The sequence below is a fragment of the Chionomys nivalis genome, chromosome X (genome assembly GCF_950005125.1).
Source record: "Chionomys nivalis chromosome X, mChiNiv1.1, whole genome shotgun sequence".
Lineage (NCBI taxonomy): Eukaryota > Metazoa > Chordata > Mammalia > Rodentia > Cricetidae > Chionomys > Chionomys nivalis.
This window is the reverse complement of record NC_080112.1, coordinates 24,882,764-24,906,329: the sequence shown is the minus strand read 5'-3', so window position 1 is coordinate 24,906,329 and position 23,566 is coordinate 24,882,764. Positions and strand designations below refer to the sequence as shown.

Below are 23,566 nucleotides of genomic sequence, written 5' to 3'. Positions count from 1 at the left end.
GGAGTCTTGGCTTTGATTTTGACTTTTCTCCCCCTTCTCGTTTCTTCTTTCCCAACCTGGGGAATCTGACTTTCAACCTGCGAGCTAGACTTTTGCCGTCAGAAGAGTGCCCCTGGGAAAGCATAGCAAGAGTCAGGTCAGAATGTTAGGTGACCTTCTGAAAGCATTTCTATGGGCTCTCTAAGTTCTGGAGAAGGATGGCTTCAGAAAGCAGGCAGGGCTCCTCTCAGCTCAGGTAGGAGAGCTGTCCCTCCTCACTAGTTATACGTCCTAATAAAGAGATGAGCTTCAGCAAGCGCCCACTCTGGGCCCTCTGCCTTTCTGCATATATCAATAAATGCTCCTTACACAAACTCAAAACAACCTGGAAAATGGATACTATCATTTCTGGATTAGAAAAGCAGCAAGTACTCAGAGTTAAGGCATGGCTGTGCAAACAGGGGTAGGGGAGGAGGAGGAGGAAAAGGAGGAGGAGGAGGAGGAGGAAGAGGAGGAGGAGGAGGAAGCAAACAAAGATGTACACTCTTCCAAGTTTGTTGAGGAAAAAAAAAAGAAAGGAAAAACCAAAAAAGCATAGGTTCAGAGCTTGACCTTTGTATGTGAGGTCACCTGGATTGTTGAGGTCACTGTTGCTCGTATGACAGTTCTTTATAAATTAGGAAATGTCTTCCATTTTTCCCACCTCTAGTTGAGAGCCCCTATTTGTCCCTCAGCCCAGCCTCCTCATATAGGGAAGACACTGCCTCACAGGCGACCTGTTTTCTTGGCTGGAATGCAGAGGATTCTCTAAACAAACTTACTAATTTTGAATGTGAGTTCATTTGTGCAGACAACACAGGCTCTGTCATTCCAGTTCATTCTCCAACTTCTATTTGTTTAGGTAAAAGCATTCTTATTTTGCTTCTGTTGCTAGCAAAACGATCCTGAAGTTGATTTATTGCCAGAAAATCTAGCCAAACACATTACAAGAAAGAGGTTTTGGAGTCATCTTCCTTTGAGGATTAGTTATGCCTCCAGTACCTTCCATCGGGGGAAGAGTCCAAATTTATCTTCCTCCTCTTCCTGCACTGACTCCCTTGCTTCTCTAATGCTGCTCCCAGAACTGCCCTGTATAAACAGCTTCAAGAATGAACACAGGCCCTTACCCTCAGAGTCTTGAAAAGACCAATAATTGACTCTTGTCCTCATCTCACCCAGAAAAGTGGGTCTGAACCTTCTGTAATCTCAAGGTAAGGGTGTTTAGTGTGAGCAACATCTCCTTGGCTCCTGTTCAGTCTGCTTCCTTTCTCTAGGGCTTTGCTTCTCTGGAAATACTGGAACTCAGAAAGGAGCTTTCTGTCCCAGGTGAGGAAGATTCACATGGAAATCGGGACCCCAGGGGATAGGCTGAATTTGTCTCATTTCTCTCACCATCCAGGGAGTTTGCTTAGCTCGGGAGCTTAATGGGAATTAGCGGAGGCAGGTAGTAATGGAAAGAAGAGTGAGAATTTGCTTTTCTTATTGCCTAACAGACTGTCTTCCTTCCCCATAAAGTTACTGATAAAAACCTGAATTACACCAGGCCTTGTAATCACTAAAGATTGGTAAACCTTTTAAGATAATGAGTGGTGCTCAGCCTTCCTAATGCTGTGACTTTAAAAATAGTTTTCTCAGTTTATGGTGACCCCCAACCATAAAAATATTTCTTTGCTACTTCATGAACTGTAATTTTGCTACTGCGATGAATCATAATGTAAACACCTGTGTTTTCTACTGGGTTCTGTGGCCCCGACCCACAGATTGAGAACCATTGTTTTAAGACTTGAATTTGTATATGAATTTCCTTCTGAAATAGTAGCCTTGCATCTGCACCATCCCAAACATGCCTGGCATTTGGATTCAAAAAATAGATGTGAGAAGGCAGGCAGGGATCCTAAAATTTGAGATGAATATTTTTACAGTGAAACATTTTTGAGACAATCTGTCAGATCATGAAGGGAATACTTCACTTTGTTACAGGTTACAGGTGGCCATCTTTGGGATATTTGGTTAATGAGTGAATATGAAAGTTTCCAATCTTAGAAGAGTACTCAAAGTAGTCCAAAATTGACAGCATCTCTGAAACTATATTATATCTGTTGCAATGTTTGATTTTCCTTTTATGCCACATATGAAATGTGAGATGCAATGGGGGTCAGGTAGCAACCGGAAGAGGAGGTGTTTGGAAGATTCAACTATCGGTATGGCATTTACAACAGCTATCCGCAAACACCTGGTGTGTCTATGCTAGTATGTACCAGATAGAGTTTAGTTCTGGCAGCAGACACTGAGCAAGGAGAGCTTGCAGCCTAGACAGCAACAGGAGCTTTCTCTGTTTTTTTTTTTTTTCTTGCTTTAGAATGGTCTTCTTCCTGGTTATTTTTCCATGGTCACCTACTTGTTCATTTTTGCTGCCTTGTTCTGTCCATTAATGGTGAGTGTATGGAGAGGAGGATGGTTCATTAATGTGGAAGCTAAAGGTCGCTGCATCAGAATGGGCCTCTGCGACATCCATCCCATATACTGACCCCATTCTATGACTTTACACCAGAAAGTCCCATTCCCCAGGATACGCACCTCTGAAAGAAGGATTTGACCCAACCAGTCAATTGCTAATATCCTTTGCAGCTCCGTATTCATGGCATCCAGGACAGTTTTTAGGGTGGCCTCATCCATAGCATCTCTCAACTGGCATAGACAGGGAGAGCAGTGAGTGCACATTTCTTAGACTTTGCCTTAGACTCCACTCTGAGTCCATGCTAGTGATCAAGAGATCATGCAGGTAACAACACATTTAGAATGCTGACAAATTATAGCTCATTTGGCCTACAATCAGATTGTTTACTGATCAAAAATAATACTAGCTTTCGACAGCTCTCTTTTCAACAAGAAGACCCAGGAAATAGTCAGATGGCAGAGGTCTCTTTGGAGCTGGGCATGCTCGGTTTCACAAGTGAAGGTCTTTTCTCCAGCATGAATTAGCACCGTGATTTCTGCTTGAGCTTAATGTCTACAACAAGGGTCCCACTCTTGACTTCCAGTCTCTGAAGCCATATCAGCATCCTTCTAAGTAAGAGCTACCACTAAGTTCTGAGCAACTGTGTATATCAGGTACTGTGAATACATAATTCCTCTTACTCTCCCCAATAGTCTCGCAATACCTTACAAGGGATGCTTTTATTTTATTTCATAGGTAAGAAAGCATAATCAAAGAAGTTTAGAGTTCAAGATTACATGACAAATGTTTGGTGGATAGCCCTGGGGGTCCTGCCCTTTTCTCAAGGGAAATGGAGGAGGACAGGAAGGGGAGTGAAGAGCGACAAGGAGGAGAGGAGGAAGGGGAAACCATGGTTGGGATGTAATATTTAAGAGGCTAAATTAGTTTTTTAAAAAAAGGATTCCAGGGCTAGACAGAATCTGCCTAACTTAGTAGGCTCCCTTTTATACAATACTGTCCTGCAGGGTATGTAGAATATCCGGATGCAAGAGGGAATAGCTATTATACACTATAATTTAAAAGTTTGTAAATCAAGGTGAGAAGGTTAGGGAAAGACTGCCTCAACTTCTCCCTTCCAGGTAGAGGGTCTGCCTCTCTAGGTTGTTCTGGAGCTTCTAGTTATTTCCATGATTAAGAAACATGTTCGCAAAATAAATAAATAAATAGAAACATGTTTGCAGACAGCTTGCCCTATATGTTTAAAAATCAAAGCCTAAATGGTTACTGATAATAACCTCCCAGCATACACAAGATAAACTCTGTGTGGTGCATGGGAGACATAAGATTCCTTGGCGAGCACCTCCGCATTCTAAATCAGCAGTACAGGGAGACCATTCCTATTTCACCAGGGAATAGTCTGGACACATGAAGCACACTGGTGTGCATAGCCTTGAAAGCACACAGCAATCCAACCTGGACTCACCACTCATCTCTACCATGCACTCTACTTCCAGTGTGGCATGTCTGTTGTGGTCCCTTTCTATTTATGGAATGCTTACTGCTGTAGCAATAGCTAGTGCCAGAAACATGTGGCAACTGGATGGGCAGAGAGTGGAATGGGCAGACAGAAACAAATCAACACTAACAAATAATTTGTCCATCCTTACAACTTAAGACAATACAGCATGACTCAGATGTATGTGCCAAACACATGCCAAATAAGGGAAGTGGGAATTAATGAATGGGATTCACATCATTTTTTTAAAAAGCAATATCCCTATTACAGTTTACCTAGAATGTTCTCTAAAGGCCCAGGTGTTATAGACTTAAGTCTCAGAGTGCTACTATTGGGAGGTGGTGGAACATTTAAGAGGTGTATCCCAGTCAGAAGTATTCTGGTCATTGTGACCATGCTTTTGAGAGAAACAGTGGGGCCTTAGTCACCCCTTTTCATTCCCAGCCATGAGCTGAGCAGCTTTAATTGACCACATGGTTTTCACTACAATGTGCTGCCTTGCCATACGCTGAAAGCAAAGGAGCAAACCATCGTGGTTGAGCCAAAACAAAGCTTTCTCTTTGGATGTTGATTATCTTGGGTGTTCATTACAGCAATGGGAAGCTGATAGAGCTCCTCTGCCAAAACTACTCTTTTTTCCTGCCATACCTTCTCAATAGGAGGAGTGATCCCCAAATGAAACATGATTTGTACCCATCGCATGTCCGTGACAGCCTTCCTAGAGATGCACGGTCATACTGTGCATTGTCCCTGCTACCCTCATTTTGATGTGCACACAGATGTGGAGCCTCACAGGTCCCATAGAAAGGAAGCCTTCTGAGAGCCTCACTTCATGGTAGAGTATGTTCAAGTTGGGCTGTTGCCTAGCATGGCCCAGTTTTCAATCTATGAGCTTCAAGAAAGCCTAAATAGCCACAAGAGGCCAACTTCCCTTATTTACTGATGGTGGAATTGAGAATGACATTGAGTTCAGAATTCCAATTGAAACTGTCCAAAGCTAAAAGCCCCTAGGCTTGGGGCCCAGATGATGGAACGATGTGGTCTGAGTGTTTTAGCCATTCTGCTTCTGAGGCAGTGTGACAATTAGATATGTAAGGGAAAGAGGCAGTGGGTCTTCTTGCAATTTCAACCCAGAAGCACTTCTTCAAATTAAACTTTAATTAGATCAGAAGCAAGTACAACACCTGCCTCAGGGACAACATCAAAGTGGGACAGTTATGAGCAGTGGATTTTATCAGAGTACCATCCCCTTGTGCCCATGCATGAACATAACATTATGAGAAACATGCAGCTAATGCTGTCCTCAGAGTCACAGTTCATACCCCCAGCCCATCTTTTGAGCCACAGTTATGTACCGAGCACTGGTAGGCACTTACGGTACAATACTTTGTTGTTTATATAAATCCTCTAAACAAACTGTAAAGGTAGGGGTTCTAATTCCTATCTTGGAGATAGGGGAAACGAATGCAAAGAGGTATAGCTACACTGCTAATGTTGTGGGTTGTGTCGTGTTCTTCTCAAGAGATACATTAAAATCCTATTCTCTACTACTTCAGAATGCACACTTATGTGAAATGATAGTCATTGAATTTACAACTCACTATTAATTTGAGGTCATACTAGACAGGGCAGGCCTTAGTCCATCACTATCAGTGACCCTGGCAGAATATGGCCATGTGAAGACAGAGACATTGAAGATGGAAAACAAGACAAGAGTGGTGCACTTACAAGGTAAGGATCAACAATGACTGCCAGAAACAAATTGCCAGAGCTAAGAAAAAGCAAAGAAAGTTTCCTCTAGGGTTTTTAGAGGGATCATGAGCCTGCTTACAATTTGGGTTTGAATGTTGGAGTTTCCAGAATGATGAGATAGTAAGATTCTGTTATTTAAAGTCATATAGTACTTGGTACTTACCCATGGCAGCCTTAGGGAGATAATACGACAGGTAGCTAATTTGTATTTGAGCTCAGAACCCTCAAAACTTCCCCTACTTCCTGCTACTTTCTCCATGGAGAAGGTGACGCTTACAGACCTGAGAGAAGAGCATCTCTGAGGAGCTCACTCTTCTCACTTGAAGCTTTATCAGGTATAATGAGAGCACCCTGCATCTGGTGGGTCTAGTCTTTACCCAGGAGACACTGACCAGTTTTATCTAAAATATGGTAGTCCCCATGGGTTGACATAACACAAACAGTAACACATTCAGGTAACAAATACTGGATGACAGCAATCACGACCAGGATGACTGGAATCACCAGGCAAGCACCTGCTTACAATGATCATAAGCCTCTATACCATGGAAACCAATACAGAATGTGGCCATATTCAAAAGAGATGTTTTCCCTCCCACGCTCCAGCCCCCTGCACTCACCAAGTTTTCATCCAGGAAAGCTTTGGTGTCATCGTAGAGCCCTTTAAGACTAAATGCAACATCTACTGCATCAGTTCTGCTTAGAGTCTGAGAGGAGAAGAGAGGAAAAGGAGCGGAAGGGAAAGGACAAGATAGAGAGGAGCCGGTTAGTGAGCATGCAACTGGCTTCTCCACGGGAAGGTAGGAGCAGACCAGCAGGACACGCCTGGAGGTGGAAACATCATATTAAAAATTCAGCACGGCTGGCCCAGCATGAGCACCAACCAATCCGAACTGACCTCAGCTGTCAATGGCCAACTGTCAACAATGTAGCTCTATTGCTGTGCCCTGCAAAGTGGGCGCCACTGATTGGGTACAGTGGGCAACAGGAAAATAGGGAATTTGCAAACCAGAGGGAAATTTGCAAATCAGGAGACTTGTCCCTAGGTTAAAAGTGCCTTTCCCATGGCACGCAGAAATAAATCTAACCATACACATCTCTTCTTGAAACTCACGGCCTTTGGACCTCCTTCGACTAGGACCTGGCCTAAAATAAAGTTAACTCACATTTGAACACATCCTGATCCTATTGTATTTTTACCTATTAATGAAATTCTACTCATCTTCCTTCATCTCCCTTCTCTCCCTCCATCTCCCTACGTCTCTCTCCATCCTTCCCTGCCCCTCCTGTATGTGTGTGTGCCTGTGTGTCTCTGTGTGCATGTATGTATTTACATATACCAAGGACCATATCCAAGGTCATTCTCTGTCACTAAGGTACATCTCCAAACCTAAAGTTACATTTTAAAAGCAACACCCAAATCTTATGGCAGTGAGTATTGGCATGGGATGGCACATTGAATAGTAAATGTCTGATCTGGACCTGTCAAAAGGGAATTAAAAGAATCTTGGATCTCAGGTTCTGATGACAGGTATAGCCTTAGATGATTATACAGGGAGTCAACTGGCATTAGGAAGCTCCAAGACTATGCTTCTTTCCATTTATTAACTATTCCACTTTGAGTCTGATGTGGGGGCTAGCTACCAGGAACAATACTGTTTCTCGAGACGATAAAATTTGTCAAGGCATTTTGCCAGCAGCCACCTTGGCCTTGTAACAATCCAAGGACTGCCCACATTCTTATCCAGCATATCACTTTTTCAATTTTTGTGTGGTTATATGTGTATGTGCATGTGTGTGTGTGTGTGTGTGTTCCGGTAGAAGCCAGAGATGGGTGTGAGGTGTGTTTCTCAATTACCGTCCACCTTACATTTTTGAGACAGGGTCTGCCGCTGGGGCTGGAACTCACTGATATGACTAGACTGACTGGCTAGGGAGCCTCCAAGACCCTTCCGACTCTGCTTCAGGTAGAGGGATTAAGATGCACGCTGCCATGCCTGACTGTTAATGTGGGCGCTTGGGGTATAATTCAGCTATTCATGCTTGCATGGCAAGAACTTTGCCTAGGAATCCACGGTCCCAATCCCTATCTACTTTACCCATCAGTTTTCTACCCTATCGCTTGCATATGTTCCTCATTTAATCATATTTAATTCTGTTTCACTTTCCTTTTAACCCCTTTTCCTTTAAAGTTTGGCTTCTTTATTTCATTTGCTTCTTTTCCCCCTTACCTCAATGGGAGTACAGGAAGCTGCACCCGCCTCATTGGCACTGTCATGGCTATAGAAGACATCGCTCAGGATGTTAGCACTGGCATTCACAGAATCCATGAGGACAGACACATGCTGGTGGACCTTGCTCAGGTCAGTAAGTCTGTAAGAGAGCAAAGGCAGATGAGCTTGTTGCTATGGATTTATGGTGTGAGGAGCTGGCAGATTGGGATAAGAATCGAAACAAAAACACTGGGTACTGGATTTGAACTCTTTCTTCCCTCTTGCTGTTTCTGTTCTTCATTAGGTATCCGCTGAAAGAAATGTTGCCTTATTGTTAATCACAAAGAATACTTCTTGCACAGCCTGTTAGGGCCCTAATTTTAAACACTTAGATTTCTTTCTGAGGCTAAGCGCCCCAGTAGTCAATAGACACCAACTGACTGTGTCTCCCTATCCATTTTTAGGTTTCCCAACCCTGTTTTAAGTTTAGTTCTCTTACCTGCTAATGAGGTTTTCTGCATGCCGAGCCAAGTGCTGCATCTGAGCATACTCGCTCTCAGAGAGGCTATCTTGAGATTCCTGGAAGTCCAGGTGGGGTGGTGGGATAGCTTGGATTTCAGAATGCTTACATTCCCACGCTTTCATTGAGTTCTCAAAGTCCTAGAGACAAATGTAAAGGCAAATCATAATGATTGTTGTATCTTTGATTTGTCTATGAGTACGGCATTCTGTAGGTATCATGGGGTATACATAGGTGGGAAAGAGAAGTGAAGACATCTCTGTTCATTCACCTTACACACCTATTTATACATCTTCTTGTCTTTTTAGTCAGTGTTTCTTCTTTGTAAGGCAGTTTAGTTTTTAGTTCTTGAATGAAGCAAAATATTTGCCTTCTAGAAGCTATGAGAACATGGTGATGGATAAGACAGAAGAACACCTTTTCGGTTTCATTCTTTTCCAAAGGTATATATTATGTTGTGATGGGATTTAGATTCAGATATACAAGATTTATTTTTTTCAATCCTGTTGTTTTTCATTTACTAGGTATGTGACTATGCATAAGGTATTTAAGCTCTCAACATGGAAGAAATTTTATCTTCCTTATAGGGGTTTTGGGAGGACCTATGTCAGACAATAGATGCAATGTGCCCAGCACCATATTGGCATTTTATTAGGTAGGTATTCTCTCCCACCTACTGATATATTTATGTTCACAATTCAAAAGATAACCCCAAAGTTTGAACAAGTGATCAATAATGATATATTTGCTATCACTGTAGTTTTCTATTTAGAAGAAATGGGTGACATCTGTAAATGCAATATTAAGGAATCTTATGAAGCCCAAAGAGAACATATTCAATGAAGGAACTGTTATTGAAAGAGTAGCGTTCTCCCCCACCACGGGTCTTTAGTTTTCTGCACAGTGCAGGATGGAGGACAACCTTGTTGAGAGACAGACAGTGTCTTGCAACTTTTTACGTAGTAAAAATGTCTCGGGGAGCTTGTTTATAAATGCTAGCTCTTAGGAGTCACCTCTTTCCATTCAGTTCAGAGAGTTTGGTGTGGGACCTAGGAGTATACACTTCTAACCGTCACTCAAGGTGCCTGATAAGGAAGGCACACAAAACTCCCTTTGGGGAACTCTTCTTCTTCTTCTTTTTTTTTTTTTTTTTGATTTTTGGAGACAAGGTTTCTCTGTGGCTTTGGAGCCTGTCCTGGAACTAGCTCTTGTAGACCAGGCTGGTCTCGAACTCACAGAGATTCAACTGCCTCTGCCTCCCAAGTGCTAGGATTAAAGGCGTGCGCCACCACCGCCCGGCATGGGGAATTCTTCTTGACTAGAAATGTGGAGGAGGCAACGTAGGTGCTCAAGTAGAACTTTTCGCTTACCCGATCTCTCATCAACATCTGGGCAGAATTCTTGTATTTAATCTTGATAATGCCTGGCTTCTGAATCCAGGCTTCCCCATCCACCTGCACAGGGATACCTTCTTCACCAATAATAGTTATCATCACCTCATGGCACTACCAGAAAAGGAGAGAGAGGACAAAAAGGAAAAAATGAGGAAAGTACTGTGGGCTAATCTGGTATTGGTCACAGTGTGAGTGTGTATTTGATGAGACACTGGCAGAATATATGAATCAGATCTTCCAGGGAGGTGGATCATGTGTTACCTATGAGCCTTTTGTGCTTTTGGTCCCTGCCACTTCTATCTTCACCACCTAACTGTCTAACAGATTGCCTACTTCCACTCCCCAGGAACCAGGTGACTGCTAGGCTCGCCGCACATCCTTGGGCTGAAGCGAGACATTTCCTCCCCTTTGCATCCGCCCAACCCTTGCTTACCTGAGTGATTCGATGGTGATTCGTGTTGATGAGACGAGACATGGCCATCTGCATAGAACCAAAGATTGCCACCACCTCTAGCTTCCCGTCGTCCATGGCAGGGGCCTCGTATTCCTAGGGATGAAGAATCCTGTCACAATTCTCTCAAGAATCCATACTTTGTCTATAATAAATAAATGCGCTTTGAGGACTACTGGTAAAATTTTGTCTAGTATATCTAGTACATGAAGAAGTGAGAAAACTATATTAAAGGGGAAAAATAACGTGAGGAAGCCAAGGTTGGAAACGGGAATTGTGCTTGCAATACATGTGAGTTCCTGTGGAGGTCAGAAATTAGCCAATTCCTTCCCTGTCCAGCCCAGCATCATGAATAGCCAAGGCCACTCCTGTCAGTTTCCTGAACTTCTAAGATGAACTCAGAGCAAAGAGTCATGGCTCGCTTCCCAGGAGATGTTTTTACTGACATACTATTAAGGGATGAAGAACATGGCCTCTAGGGGTAATCTTCTGAGTGTCTTTTGGGCCTTAGTAAAGGGAAAGTCAAAACCCAGGGATCACGTGACATAATTCTGAGGTTCCTGGTTGATTCTCGTGTTCTGGAATGGCAACTGTTTTAAAAAGCTGAACCTACAGACACTGCTAATACGGACTCAAAGCCTATCTCATCTTCCCCCACTGTCTACGTGCATTCTAGCCAGTCCAGTAATCCTTTCTGAGATAACTTAGGAGAGTCATGTCTCCTTCCCACCCTGTTCCTCATCGCACACTCACCGCAGTTGCTGTGGTCCTTCCCCAGAAGTTGACACCTCCAGCATAGCTGGTAATATTAAGCACTACAATGCCTTGAAGGTTTGGCAAGGAGATGGGTTCTCCGTCACACTGAAAGAAAAGAGTCGCTCTTACTGCCTGACTTTTCAGATACCAGCACAACGATCCTTTACGGAGATGAGGAGCAGCTTGGGCTTCTCTTCATACTATCATTTTCTTATCTATGACAGAAATAAAAGCTCATGCCTTGTCGCTATGGCTGTCAGTGAGGTTCCCAGAGTTTAATTTGAGAAGAACTAAAGATATAGTGGAAAGGTGATTTCTGAGGTCACACGATTTCCTTTCTCCGTGCCCAGGAAACAGGCCCTTTTCTACTAACCTCCAGGTGTATTCGTTCTTCCAGGTTCCTGTAAGAGCGCTGCAGCAGTTCCTTGCTTCCCAGAAGACCATACCATATTTTGTTCTTAAGGCGGCTACTACAGAGAGAGGAGTAGAAAAAGACAGTCAGAAGGTGGATGATAGATATAGGTTAGTGGGTAGGGTAAGACAGGAAGGGAAAACATCTTATTTTTCAAGTGCCTTTTGTTTTTTAAATTATACTTTAAATTTATTCTTTGAGAAATTCATACATGCATCAATGTATTTCTATTGTAGTAACCCTTTATTCTTCTCTCCAACCAATTCTTCTGGGATACACTTCACTTTTTTATCCTCTCTGGTAGGTTGCCCATGTTCTAATGTATGTATAGGTAACACAATTGTTTGGGAAAATGGTAACTTTTTGAAAAATTATGATACTTAGATAAATGAGGTGTCTGTCTACAGTGGTTTGACTAAGAATGCCACCCATAGGCTCATATATTTGAATGCTTAGGGATAGGGGGTGGAACACTTTGATAGGTTTAGAAAGATTGGCAGGTGTGGCCTTGCTGGAGGAGATGTGGCCTTGTTGGAAGAAGTGTATCATGGTGTGTGTGTGGGGGGGGGGGGTAGGTAGGCTTTGATATTTTCAAAAACCCACACCCAGCCCAGTATTTCTCTCTTTCGTTTAGCCTGTGGATCAGGATACGGAACTCTCAGCTACTTCTTCAGCACCATGCTCCCTGCCAGGATGATAATGAACTAAAATTCTGAAACTGTAAGCAAGGCCCCAATTAAATGCTTTCTTTTGTAAGAGCTGCCTTGGTCGTGGTAGCAATAGAACACTGACTAAAGATGCAAAAGGATGAATTTAGAGCATTAGCTCATGCCGTTCATCTCCCAAATAATCATAACTCAAAATACATCACAGACATAAAAGTAAGAGCCAAAGCAGTAAAATTTTGGAAGAAAACACTTTCAGAGTGTGAGTTAGATTAGTATACCAAAGACATGGTCCATAAAGGAAAAAAAAATAACTAGCCCTTGTAAATTCAAAATTTTTATACTTGAAAAGTTACCCCTAAGAAAATGAAAGGATACTAATAAACTTTGTAAATCACGTATCTGGTAACATACTTTGTTCACATCCCAGGTTTTTTCTGAGAAAGAGATTCTAGTGGCAGCGGCAGTGGCGGGGTGGGATGGTCCTTTTTAAAAATATTTACTTGTTTGTTTGTTTGTTTTTCACAGTCAGGCTTGTAGCAAAGGTTACTATCAAGCTCCACTCACGGGACAGAGTGGGGGTTAACGAAACCTTGCCGCTCGTTTAGCACACTACCTACACTTGCGAGTTCATCGCTTTTGTTTTTATATCCCAACCGGTTTTCCCTCCCTCCTCTCTTCCCACTCCCGCCTCCCCTCTACCCCTCATTCACTTCTCTGTTTCTATTCAGAAAAGGCAGGCCTCCCATGGATATCAACCAACCATGGTATCTTAAGTTGCAGTTAGATTAGGCACCTTGCCTTGTATTAAGACTGGGTAATGCAACCCAGTATGAGGAATAGGTCCCCAAAAGCCAGCAAAAGAGTCAGAGACAGCCCCTGCTCCCAGTGAAGACCAAGCTACACAATTGTCACATATATGCAGAGGGGCTAGGCCAGTCCCATGCAGGCTTGGGGTAGTCCTTTTAACTTACACATTTATAAGAACTGTGAAGCTGCCTTAAGGGATATCTGTAGGATAAAACTACCAGAAGGTGCCAGGTAGGGCAATACTAATCAGTGGGTTCACAGGACCCACTCTGGAATACCAAGAAGCATTAGAAGTATCTTAGATACTTTGAAGCCCTGTCAAGTAAAAATAGATCTGGAGCCCCCTACCAGGACTCAGTTAATCTCTTAGAAACACCATAAAGTTCAAAGCAATCTATTCTCAACAGCAGTAATAGAGGTAGCTATATTTATACAGAAATCCACATGGGTGAACTATTGAATGGAAGTACGGATGTATGATGGCAGGGTGATTATCACAGAGCAACCCAGCCTTCAGGATACACTGTCTGCACTAGGGTAGTCTTGAGACCAATGCATTTATTTCCCAAGGACCTCAGTCTTTTCATTGCTTGTTTGATGTAGGAATACATATTGTATCATGATTGTATGTATTTATACAAAGAGCTGAGCCTCTTCCCCTTACTTGTATTCTCCTGGGTGTTCATCTCTTTTGGTATTGAACTCCAGAGAAATTTTTGCATCTAGTCCAATTCCGAAGTAGTTGTTCATGACACACTTTTCTTTGAAGCGTCTGAAATTGGACAGGGAAGAAGGCAGACACTAAAGCAGGAAAGAAATACTAGGACTACAGGCATCAGACTTCATCTGCATGACAAAAAAAATCACCACCAAGGGAAGGCCTCCTCCACTGGGTACAAGCCATACAGTTCATGAAAGGTATATAGGGAGTCTTTCTGTGTCCAAGAGTAACTTGTTAGTTCTAAGGAAGAACACCCCTTAGAACTGGGACATGTCCCAGAACTGGAGAATGTCCCTTAGTCTGGAAGCTTTAGAGGGATATGGCTCACATTAAGGAAGCAAAATTTGCAATCTTATTTACATGTGTAGCCCTCAGATATGAGTCCTGTTTTTCCACATTCCCATAACTATTTTTTGTGTGTCTTAGTTGCGAATGTATTTTGATGAGTATACATTAGTCTACGTGACTATTCTCAGGGATGCCTGACTCCGCTGTGGCACTTTGCCACCAGAAAATGTCTCATATTCGACAGAAAAGTCTGGTAAAGGAGGGACAGCAACAGTGAAACAGGCAGTTTCCAGTCTCCTGTATTCATCTAGGGTGTCAATAGCAGCACTAGAATATTCTAGAACTAGTTGGCATCATCCCATGAAAACTGTGCATACTTATTCCCAATTTTGCACTCAAAGACATCTCAGTTGCTTGGACGAGGCCGTGGTGGGAGGGCTTACACCAGGAATAAATCAGTCAGTCCTTTTGCACAGCTGGTGTTACACATTGGCCAGTACACTGCTTATCACAACCCACAAGGCAGACCATGAGCCCTCAAACATGAATGATGAGGTGAAGGATTTGGGGAGGGGACTGTCAGACACCGGGATAGAATTGTTTTTGTAAATAAACTATTTAAGGAACGTTTGCTGTGTGTGTCCTTCTTTTGAGAAACGGAAAAGGGTACAGTTTGGCTGTTCAAGCATAGGGGGATTTAAAGGAATCACGAAACGTACATCAGTTTCACCTCCCTTGACCACAGTGAGAAATTAGGGTTTCCCTAATATCCCACCCCAGTGATCTAAGTGTGGTAGAATTTGGCTGCTGAGCTCTGTTGGAGAGGTAGGAATCTAAGTGTGGTAGAATTTGGCTGCTGAGCTCTGTTGGAGAGGTAGGACTGGGGGAATAAGTGTCCTTGGATTTTCGATCCAGTCCCCTACATGACCAGTTTTTGGTACCTTCAACCATTTACAGTTAAAAGTAAGACTGAGAAAATAAGTCCTCTGAATAATAACTAACATGTTATGTGTTTATAATGATAGTAACTGCTAATGCATACAGCACTTAAGTATGAGTATCAACTACACAGCTCAGTGCAAGTACTTTTCACGTTTAGTGGCAACAAATAGAACAAGCTTATGTGCAGAGTCCAGTAATTATCTTCACTCCATTTGAATTGGGTAGGTCACACAATTAGTTAAGTAGAATCAGAATTTGACTCTGGATATGGTGAGACTGTTACCAGCCAGAGAGACAGAAAAGCCATTAAAAGGTCATTCACTTGCATACTTACATCGTTTCCGGTGTAAAATGTAAGTGTTCTAAGTCAAGTTTTTTGAGGTCTTCACTTTGGAGAGACAGCATAGATGATAAGATGCTACAATAAGAACCTAAACAGGAGAAACATCACCTTGGAGACAGATGCAAACAAAAAGCCTTTCTCCCCACTTGTAATTAGTTATGCTTCCCCAGGTGGGTTCGAATCAAGCTTCATGGTTTTTGTCTAAATAAATCTCAGCGTTCTCACACCACAGAGGCCCCTTAGATCCTTTTAGAAGGAGAGGGACTTTCACTGAGGAGAGGGTAAAGCTGAGGCGCTTGCTGCCTGGCAGTAAAAACTAATTCACATCACAGCTCTCCTCAGAACACTAGTTTCCATGTGTCTAACACGATCATTGCTGTGGACGTTGGTGTGACCCAGTGCGGAGTTTCTAGACAAGAATGAGGACTCCCCAGTACAGAGTGGGCTCACGTATAAAGTCAGATGCGTGCAAACAGATTTCTTCCCTGGAAAGCAGGCAGCAGCAAAGGCTAGAGTGGGAGAACCAAGATCCTTACGGTGTCGTGGGCTCATCTGACTGAACTCCTCTGAGTCATCTTCTTCCAGGTAGAAACTCGATGTGAAGTTCTTCACTGATAAGGACTGTCTGCTTTCTTCATCCAGAACTATGGAGGAAAAGCGGAAGGAAGAAATGGAGGGAAAGAGGGAGGGAAGGAAGTGGAGATGAAAAGATGGAAGACTGGTCACATTTATCGAACAGTTTCTGGACATTTGCTATGTAGGTAGACTCCTTAGACTCCTCTCCCGTTTTTCCATCATGATGCCTGTTCTGCTCACACACTCTTTATGGCGTCATTTCCAAGTCTCTTAAGATCCATGCTAGAACATTCTGTTTTCTCTATTACTCTTTTTCTGTCATCCCCACAGCACACATAGTTGTGAGCAGATGCTTGGGAGGGGTGCTATGTTTTCCACACCTGGGTGGAAGTCACTATTCCTGGCTACCTTCATTTTGTTAGCATATATACTCACATGCCATTTGTTCAGACTTGAACCTCTAGGACTATGCTATGCACGTGTGTACATGTGTATGTGAAATGTGTGTATGCATGGTATATGTGTATGATGTGTGTGTGTGTATGTGTGCAGGCACTTGCATTCCACAACATACATGTGGAAGTCAGAAACAACATCAGAATCCGTTCTCATTTTCCACCTTTCTTGAGATAAGATAGCTCCTGTTGTTTATTGCTGCATACACCAAGCTAGCCCGCAAGCTTCCAGTGATTCTCCTGTCTCTTCTTCCCATTTCCCCCATAGAGGCACACTGAGTTTACAGATGTGTCTGTTACCACATCTTGCTTTTACATGGGTTCTGGGGATTCAAGCTCAGGTTGTTAGCTGTGCACAGTGAGTATACTCTGCGCTAAGCCATGTTCCTCGCCCAGTGCTCTTCGTTCAAATGTCTCACCCCACTACCCAGGACATTTGAGAGGTTACTATCTTTTTCATCAGTTCATATGTGGCACAGCACATGGGTTAAGCATGTGTTGAGCCCATATGTGGTACAGCTCATGTGTTCAGCTCGTGCCAAAGCTCACATGTTCATTCACTACCTTACTGCCAAGTCTTTATGTAACATGTATTGAGGGAACATGTAAAGATGGGTTCTAACAGAGCCATGGGCAAGTCAAACTAATTTGATCTTCATTACTACAGAAAGAGAGACAAAATGATTGTTTAATCCCTGAAAACTAACTATAGAAACAGAAAAAGATTATTTAATTATTCCACAATTGGCGGAGGCTGCTTGTTCATTCCGGTCGCCCAGATCCGAAATAATTACACAGAAACTGTATTAACTACAACACTGCTTGGCCAATAGTTTAATCATATTTCTGGCTAACTCATAACTGAAATTAACCCATTTCTATTAATCTGTGTATTGCCACGTGGTTGTGGCCTTCCATCCAGCGTCTGCCTCCTCTGGTGGCTACATGGTGTCTCCCTGACTCGGCCTACTCTCTCCTCTTCTATCTGCTTGGAATTCCTCCTTGCCCTATTCTGTGGTGCAATAGACCCAAAGCAGCTTCTTTATTAACAATGGTATTCACAGCATACAGAGGGGAATCCCACATCATTTAACAGTACAAAGGGGAGCTGTCTATTCTTAGAAACATGGCTAAGGTTTCTTCTAAAGGTACCAAGGCAGGGGAAGGTGCCACGGATAAACACCAAAGGCTAGCAGGAAAGAATTCCGTGTTATGGGGGGGACTTCTGCTTAATAATAACAGCTCAGTTAGAATGCAATTTATCTCACAGCATCTTCTTTATTTATTTTCCAGAGGAGCATTATGGAGATAAAGTGGCCATCAAAAATGCTATATGAGGACGTTGGGTGAGTTTAGAACTTCATCCTAAGCTGCACGTTTGGAGAATGTCAAGAATTCTGGGCAATGGCAATTACTGGCAAGCCAGTGGGACCAATCTCATGGTCTGATTACATGGTGCAGGACATGTAAACATGAACACCATTTGCTTTTCAAACAGTCTCAGGCTGCTGATTAGCCTTGGGGGCTGAAATGGCAGAAAAAGATAGAAAAGCTTCCATGGCCAGAAATGAGGCTGACAGAGCTTTCAGCTGTGTTACTTACATCATGTGTAGCTGTTAAGGATGAGTGTCAGCTCCCAAAATAGGTAAGTATGGGAACCGAAAGCTAGGGAAGGAGAAGTCAAAGAGACAGCATTATCTATTCGGAAGCTTTTCAAATCAGCAGCCAGAGGACTGATTTGGAAGGCAACCTGAACATTGAATCCAGCTAAGTGCTGTCAGTGAGACCAGTTGGCAAACCCAGACTAAAGAAGATCATTAAACCATTCATAGGCGAAACCTGTACTTTCCCCATCTTTCCTAGTCCCAATAGCGCTAAGAATCTTACCTTGTTCCACCTGGAATATGATGAGCTTCAAGGATTTCTGGAGCTCGTGAGCCTTTACAATCACCTCCAGCTTGGACCTTATGACGTGGTCTAGTTGAGGGACGAAGGGCTCTGGATCTGTTTTCTCACAGGTTCTGTATGTTGAGGCTAGTCGCTCCACAGAGGCAAGTTCCTCATCCTCAGTCAGGATATCAATAATGGTGCTGAGTTTATCATACATCAAGTCACTCTACAGAGCGGAGAAAAAAAAAATGGGATATTGTTACGAAGGCCAGAATGAGGAACAGTGATGGCAAGGGGAAGGCCGGCCAGGAGCACTAGGCCAGAAACACTCAACCTAGAAATCCATATGTGAGGTGATGAAGTCCACGCTGTACTTACTGACACCCAAAGAAGACTAGGGGAGTAAGCATCAAGTCTTTGTTTCTGAGCAGCTTCGGGTACCTATGCATGTTTCACACAGCCTTCCTCATGTCGGGCTGGCCCTTTAATTTATGTGGAACATGGATAAAATGACGAAATAGACACATCTTCAGGTAGGTATATTCATAGGCATGCTCCTATAGATGCTGGTGTACCTCGGCATAGTGTCTGTGTCTGTCCTCACACGTACATATTTCAAGGACGTGCATTTGGGACGTGATTTAAGCTTAACTTAGCTCAGTGGTCCTCAACCTTCTTAACGCTGCGACTCTTTAATACAGTTCCTCATGCTGTGATCCCCCCCAACCATAAAGTTATCTCGCTGTTAATTCATAACTATAGTTTTGCCACTGTTATGAGTCACAATGTAAAGATCTGATATGCAGGACAGCTGATGTGTGGCCCCTGTGAGACGGTTGCTGAACTCCCCAAATGGGTCGTGACCCACAGGTTGAGAGCAGCTGCTTTAGTAGTTTGTGGTGTGAGACCAGTTCCTTGACCTCCTGGTCCCTCCATGCCTTAGGTCAGCTGTGAGAATTAAATAACACGGTACGTTAGAGCACTCAGAACAAGCTCTGACACAAAGTGTGTGTCACGCGTTAACTACTATTACAAGGAGGTGTGCGGTTTCCATTTTTAAATGTGTGCGTGGTGTGCATGTTCATGTATGTGAGTGAGTGAGTGTTCGTGTGTGGGGAGAGTGGAGCCCTGAGGTCACTGTCAGGATTATCCTCAAATCATTCTTCCACCATATTCATTGAGCAAGATCTCTGTATCCAACTCCCAAATATTCATTGTCTCCAGCCAGATTGTTCTTGGGGTCCCTGTCTCCACTTTCTAGTGCTGGAATTATCATGTTCACCCTTACTGGGGATCCAAACCCCAGCTTTCACGTTTCCACAGGAAGTACTTTAGCTGTTGAGCCATATCCCAAGCCTGGTGTATTTCTAGCGTATGCATATGTGCTGGGGCTCAAACCTGTGGCCTTATACATACATGATAACTAGCATCTACTAACTGAGTTGCATTGCCACCTTTTGGGGGTTTAAATGCATAGATTTTCATGTATGCTTTGGTATATTAACTCCACTCACTGATGCTTAATGTACACTTGTGTCTATTTATGGTCAGATTCTTGGCTTATACCTAGGTGCATGGTGTGTGTGTGTGCATGCAAAGTACCAGTCTTAATTTGGCAAAGATGAAGGGAGGAGATTGGGCTTTCCTCATCGCGCAGATGTACAGCTACTCGCCTTTGCCAATACTTTATGATTTCCCATTGTTTTACTCGAAAAAATGAGTCCTGGCTCCCACAGAGGTGAGACACTAGGAAAGGAAACTTACTTTCAAAATCACAGACTCCACTGCTGTATTGTTCTGTTTGATTTGGTCCCAGGCCTTTACAATATCAATCACAAAGTCTTCCACTGTTGAGCACAGGAACCTGGAAAAACGAGGTAGACAGCATATGTGATAGAAACCATGAGACCTAGAGCCCTTATCTTTTACAACAACATCAACATTCATCTTCCCCCTCCTTCTGTCTCACTTTTGAAACACATCCTGCCTTCCCTGTCCTCTCTCCAACTACACATCCTTCTTTCTTTGTTTTATTTTCCCTGTACATATGATGAAATAGATCCCGTTCCCACTTGAGTCCGTTTCACCCCACTTCCCAAGTGATGGACTTGAGACAGGTTTACTAGCATTTCTTAGTGATAGGTATAAAAGAGAATTTACTTGGTTAATGTTTTCACATTGGGCCAATCAGCTCTAGTTCAGGGGCTACCTAATACAATATAAATACAACGACACAAGAAAATGTCTTTTTGGTATTAGTCCTTCTCAGATGAGAGTGTAGTGGTTGGGCCAAGAATCTTTGCTTCTAGTACTAGGAAGAACAAATTACCCAAATATTTTGGAGGGGGTGTGTTGCTTGGGTTATAAGACAGTAGACACCAGGTCCAAGCTTCTGCCTTTCCAGGCACTGACAGGTAAGGCGTCAGTCCCTGGGTCCTGAGCATTTGGCTATTCCCTGAGCTCTGTGTTGACAGCACTTAGGACTCCAAGGCCCCAGAAGAAACTTCTGTCATCCACTAGTTTCTGAAGCCCACAGGTAAGGAGTCCCCAGAGAGCCCCAGCCACACTTCTGTGGATCCTCTAACTCCTAGGCCTGAAATGTAGGCAATCTCTGGAGTATCGGCCCCCAGCCCATACTTCTAATTCAATGGACTAACGTCAGGTGCTCAAGTCTCAGTGCAGAAATATAAAAATAATGTGACAATCCAAGAAAATATATCTCCACAAAAATAACTCATCCCATACTACTGAACCCCAGTGGAACTGGGAAGAATTTCCAGAGAAAGAATAGGAAAGAATGACTTTAAGTGAGTCTACACATCTCAAAGAAGACAAGGATATGCATCACAAGAGTGATGCATAAAATAAAAAGTCAGTACAAGATATAAAAAGAGAATTTAATAAAGACATAAAGTTAGTGAAGAAAAGCCACACTGAAATCATGCTTGAAATGAAAGCAATCAGTAAGCAGGACTTCTGGAGCGTGTGCAGCTTATCACAGTTAGGAATTAAAAGAATCGAAACATGTTATCATTTCATCAGTCAGCTTCTCCAGTCCTAGTGTCACCGTGATCGGAACCCCAACAAAACTCAAATACCATGGGACAGACAGAATATCTCCACTAGTGACTTGTGTAGAGAGCTGCGTGGAGTCACACCTGATGGCAATGTGTAGAGAGCTGCGTGGAGCCGCACCTGATGGTGCTGGCTTCCGCCCTCCGCTATCCCGAAAGCGAGTGCTCTCTGTGATAATCAACTCCTAATATCAACTAGGCCTGACTTAGGCTATTATCACGCAATGATTGTCAGCTGCTTGCATATACGTGGACCTATGGGCAGTGCCCACCTGGCAATCTGGGGTTGGCGGTCCAGGCCTACTTAAGGGCTGGGAGAGGTTTGCCCAGAAAGAGAGGGAGAGGGAGAGGGAGAGGGAGAGGGAGAGGGAGAGGGAGAGGGAGAGGGAGAGGGAGGAGAGGGAGAGGGAGAGGGAGAGGGAGAGGGAGAGGGAGAGGGAGAGGGAGAGGGAGAGGGAGAGGGAAGGAAGCTGTGAATAAGATCCTGAATAAACTGCTTAGCAAGAAGAGCTCCAGTGTTGCGTCCTTCTTGCTGGCCGAGGGGGACCGCGACAGACTTGGACTTGCTGCGATTACAACCAGTGCAGCTGCCACCACCGTGTGGACATTTACTCCATGTAAAACAGGCTAAACAAACGCTACCAGGTTGTCCACAAAAGTGGTGTTGGTAGGCATTTCACAGAAGGGCTTCTCAGTGACGGCTGCCAGGGCCACCATCAGTGCCAGATAGGAAAAGGTGAAGCCGTGGAAGCTAAGCGAAGCTCTAACGGGTGCTGTAGGCATCACTCAGCCACCAGCTGCTTCTGACTTTGTGTGAAGGCAGTGAGTGTGGCTAGACAGAGTTTGCCTTAGCTACTCACAGTCCACAGAACAGAGGCAAGGAAAGTCTACATACAAGACGATCTGGGAGCCCACCAGGGAAGAACTAAACTGGTAAAAATATCAACCCAGAACATGACCAGGGTCAGAACCAGGGAGAAAAAGCAGTGGCTGTGTCAAAGAGAACACAAATCAACATTCAGGACCTCCATCCAACTCTCCTCCCTCTTCTCCGGTTAGTTCTTATCTGTCGCAGTAGGCAATCTAGCAGGCCAACACTGTCCCCTACTGTTCACACCTTTTGCTGTTTTAATGCTCTTTTTCTTTCTTTTTTCTTTTTTCCTTTTCCCCCATATCCATCCCTTAGTATTACATCTCCTAAAGCTCAGAGGCTGACCCTGTTTATTGGTATTGGGATACACATCCTTACTGCCTCTTTTTAGGCTGTCATTAATCAGAACTCCCAAATATTAACCTCATTTTTTCTTTGTTCCGAATATTCCAACTCTGATGGATGCCCCTTCCGCTACTTCCAGTGTAACAACAAAATATTCATCGCTAGACCCAATGGGATTATTCACCTCTCCTCCTTTTCTTTTCCATTCTGCTCATACTAACGTATCAATATACACAGTAGCATCGAGGCTCCTTTATTCCCTAATCAGTACTTAATAAGTGTCTGCTTTGTAGTCACTTTTTACTCCATTATCAGACTGCTTTAACTACTGGGTGGTGATTGGTGGTTCAGACAGTACTCAACCCTCAAACTGGAGATAGAGCCTGATGCCTGGAACACTAGTCTAACCGATGAAAACATCCCCACAACGGCAACAACCTCGTTTCTCCTGAGTATTACAAACGAACTCACTGGAAGACGAGGAGCAACCAAATAAAAACCAGTAAATCTTAACCAACAATGTAACTCACAAAAGGCTGGTCCCAGTGCAAAAACCCAAGTAACAGGAAAACCTAAAACAGCTTATCGCGTCCAAAAATAACCAACCCCGTACAAATGATCCCTGGTCAAAATGACTTGGACAAAACTCCAGGTGCAGAATTCAAAACAGTAATTATACATATGTAAAATTATCTCAAATAGGACTCAAATACTTTCAAATGGAACACAGACAGCTGAACGAAATGAGGCAATCAATACATGATATGAAAATAGAATTTAATAAAGAGATAGACATACCTAAGAAAACTCAAGCCAAAATAGTGATGGAAATGAAAAACACACTAGATCAAATTAAATCGTCAGCAAATCTTTCACCAATAGGATGATAATGTAGAAGATAGATTATCGGTGTATGAAGACAGAATAGAGCACTCAATCTCAAATTGAGAGGGACAGACACTCATTCAGGTATAAGACGTCTACAAAGTACCAAACAGGACTAGAAAAGAAACATTTCTACAGTTGAAACACTAAGTGTACAGAACAAAGGAGGTTTACTGAAGGCTGCAAATGAGAAAGGCCAAGTCACAAACAAAGGCAGATCTGTCAGAATAAT

At 43.2% G+C, this 23,566-nt stretch overlaps 1 protein-coding gene across 1 annotated transcript in view; it reads right to left on the bottom strand.

The window, feature by feature from the left end:
• Dgkk (diacylglycerol kinase kappa) overlaps positions 1-23,566 on the bottom strand; it is a 140,486-nt gene that overhangs the window by 1,097 nt on the left and 115,823 nt on the right. Inside the window, exons 15-28 of the mRNA XM_057760101.1 lie at positions 19,924-20,023; positions 18,157-18,385; positions 15,775-15,882; positions 15,230-15,326; positions 13,609-13,716; positions 11,431-11,527; positions 11,055-11,162; positions 10,284-10,397; positions 9,827-9,961; positions 8,436-8,596; positions 7,955-8,096; positions 6,344-6,430; positions 2,596-2,706; positions 1-112 (exon numbers count right to left, since the gene is read on the bottom strand). The exon at positions 1-112 is cut by the window's left edge and continues 1 nt beyond it. Of these exons, the coding sequence (XP_057616084.1) occupies positions 1-112; positions 2,596-2,706; positions 6,344-6,430; positions 7,955-8,096; positions 8,436-8,596; positions 9,827-9,961; positions 10,284-10,397; positions 11,055-11,162; positions 11,431-11,527; positions 13,609-13,716; positions 15,230-15,326; positions 15,775-15,882; positions 18,157-18,385; positions 19,924-20,023 (1,709 nt within the window). The remainder of the gene's footprint in view (positions 113-2,595; positions 2,707-6,343; positions 6,431-7,954; positions 8,097-8,435; positions 8,597-9,826; positions 9,962-10,283; positions 10,398-11,054; positions 11,163-11,430; positions 11,528-13,608; positions 13,717-15,229; positions 15,327-15,774; positions 15,883-18,156; positions 18,386-19,923; positions 20,024-23,566) is intronic.